We start from the raw sequence: 2,392 nt of genomic DNA on the forward strand, positions 1-2,392 counted from the left end.
CACCTCCCCCCCCCCCCCCCACCCCCTCACCCCCTGTCCATCTTCCGACAAAGTGGGGAAAGAGCAGGAACAAGAACATCCTCCTCTCCCCTCCTGACCGAAAGGCAATTGTAAACCCCTAACCCCCCAGGAATGGAGTGAGAGTTGTTCACAATGCTGATGTTAGATCAGTGTGCATCATTTCTATCCGGACTGGAATGTCGAGAGGTTGTGTGAATACTCGGCTGGATAGCATTTGGGGAATCAGCTGATATTTTTGGTTTAAAGGGTAAGGTGGGAATACTGTTTATTTACTCACACACACACACGAACACATACACACAGAGACACACACCAACACACGCAGACACACACACAGTTCCCACTCACAAACACACACACAGTTCCCACTCTCACATACAGACACACACACAGTTCCCACTCACAAACACACACACACAGTTCCCACTCACAAACACACACACAGTACCCACTCACACACACACAGTACCCACTCTCACATACAGACACACACACACACAGTTGTCCCATTCTCACACAGGCTGAGCGAGTCTCACGGAAACTTACTGAGTGCTGGTAGCACCTGTTAGGGTAGGAGGGCAGTGGGAGACAGAGTGAGAGAGAAACCTGTTTTTAAAAGGAGGGGGAGTTAGGTCAATTTGCGATCCCTGAGTGGGACGTTTCCCGGAGGTCAGTGTGCTGACAGGGTCAAACAGCAGTCAGTGGGTTAAGGCCGGTTACACAGCAGCCTCTGCTGCTTAATATTTACAACGGTCCGTCTCTGAGAAATGATTAGACGGTGCTCAAAACCCTACACGCAGTCCCAGTGAAACCGTTCAGATCGCCCGTACCGAGCTCCCAAAATAGTATTCAGGGAGAGGAGGCGAAGTTTTAGCCCGCTGCCCCTGATAACTTCGAAAACTTGCGCATTTTTAAGAGCGAGGTCATGCAAACATTTTAAGACAAGAGTTAGCAACCGCGCAGTCCCACACATGCCTGGAGATGTACAATATTATCTTTTCCAAATATGACCAGTTTGAAAATGACACAAGTCCCCACTCCCTGACGCACAGAGACAGACAGACAGACGGACAGAGAGAATGTATAAGTGGATGAATCAGTCTCACCTCTACTAACCAATGAAAAGTCTCTCCGATGAGGGGTAACCCCATCGAGCCCTTAGGAATCGGCAGATTGCAGTTTTTGTCACGGCTCACAGTCCAACGGAATTGCCAAAGTTGCCTGGAGACAGTCAGCAGCAGGAGCAGAGAGACCAGGCAGGCAGTCGCTGTGGCTACAGCAGAGGCCAGTTCCAAACCTTCCCAAAACATCCTGAGAAAACCAGGGCAACAGCAAAAAAAAACACAGAAGAGGGTGAGAGTGGGAGGGAAGTGAGGGAGGGAGGGGAGTGAAATAAACTTCTCTCCCTCCCCACCTTGCAAAAAAAAACTCAAAAAATTTATTGCACGTTCTTAACTAAACAGGGAACTAGGGGACAGAGACACATACGAGATCTCTGTGATATTGAGGAGATGTCTTGCAGTATGTGTGTGTGTCTGCCTGTGTGTGTCTGTGCGTACATATATATATATCTGTGTGTGTGAGAGAGAGAGAGAGAGAGCTGAATGATTTCCTGCACACTCCTAGCCTGGAGTATGTCTATATAGAGGCGGGGAAGACTTGACTCTGGCAAAGCGCCACAACAGTGGCCGCTCCCCACGCGGTTTCCCTCCAACAGACTCGGGAAGCGAGTTCAGGAGAGTCCTGCAAATCTGTAACCTCTCAGCCAGAGAGAGAGAGAGAGAGAGCCCCACTTCATTATCACCTCTCTCTCACTTCCAGTCCCCGGGCTACAGAACGGATTGGTGGCAGGAACACCGCGATTCTCATTATCCAATAGAGCTCCCAGTTAATATTCCATCAGGCTAAAAGACAATTAAACACCTCCCTAAGTTGCCGCATCTTTTTTTTTGTCTCTCTCGAGTCGCGGATGTTCCCAGGGATGGGAAGTCAGTGACACACGGGCACAGCTCAGTGCCGCACTGCCAGGTGTGAATCCAACTCACTCTCCACAGGCCGCCCTGTGCTCCACTCGGCCCGCTCTCCGGCTCCTTCTATCCCGGGGCTGCCACACACCCAAACACCCCCCCCCCCCCCGCCCCACTGCCTGAGGCTGAGCGGGGAGGGGGAACCAGGAGAGAGGGAGGGAACCAGGGGATGGGGGAGAGGGGAATAGGGAGGGAAGGGAGGGAGAGGGGGATAGGGTGTAGGAGAGAGAGAGAGGAGACAGAGAGAGGAGGAAAGGGGGAATAGGGAGAAGGGCGAAGAGAGAGAGGGGAGAGGGGGAATAGGGAGTAGGAGAGAGAAACTAAGGGGCGGATAGGGAGAAGAG

General features: G+C 51.7%; 1 protein-coding gene across 3 annotated transcripts in view; it reads right to left on the reverse strand.

The window, feature by feature from the left end:
- The window catches only part of LOC122549869 (cytochrome P450 26B1), a 54,889-nt gene that overhangs the window by 26,352 nt on the left and 26,145 nt on the right, over positions 1-2,392 (reverse strand). For 2 of the 3 annotated variants that reach the window (XM_043690169.1, XM_043690083.1), the window contains exon 2: positions 1,128-1,332. In XM_043690169.1, coding sequence (XP_043546104.1) covers positions 1,128-1,331 — 204 coding nt within the window. In that variant the 5' untranslated portion in view covers position 1,332. Of the gene's footprint in view, positions 1-1,127; positions 1,333-2,066; positions 2,166-2,392 lie in introns of those variants that run through there. The other variant, XM_043690258.1, reaches the window with a different exon arrangement.

The sequence above is a fragment of the Chiloscyllium plagiosum genome, chromosome 1 (genome assembly GCF_004010195.1).
Source record: "Chiloscyllium plagiosum isolate BGI_BamShark_2017 chromosome 1, ASM401019v2, whole genome shotgun sequence".
Classification (NCBI taxonomy): Eukaryota; Metazoa; Chordata; class Chondrichthyes; order Orectolobiformes; family Hemiscylliidae; genus Chiloscyllium; species Chiloscyllium plagiosum.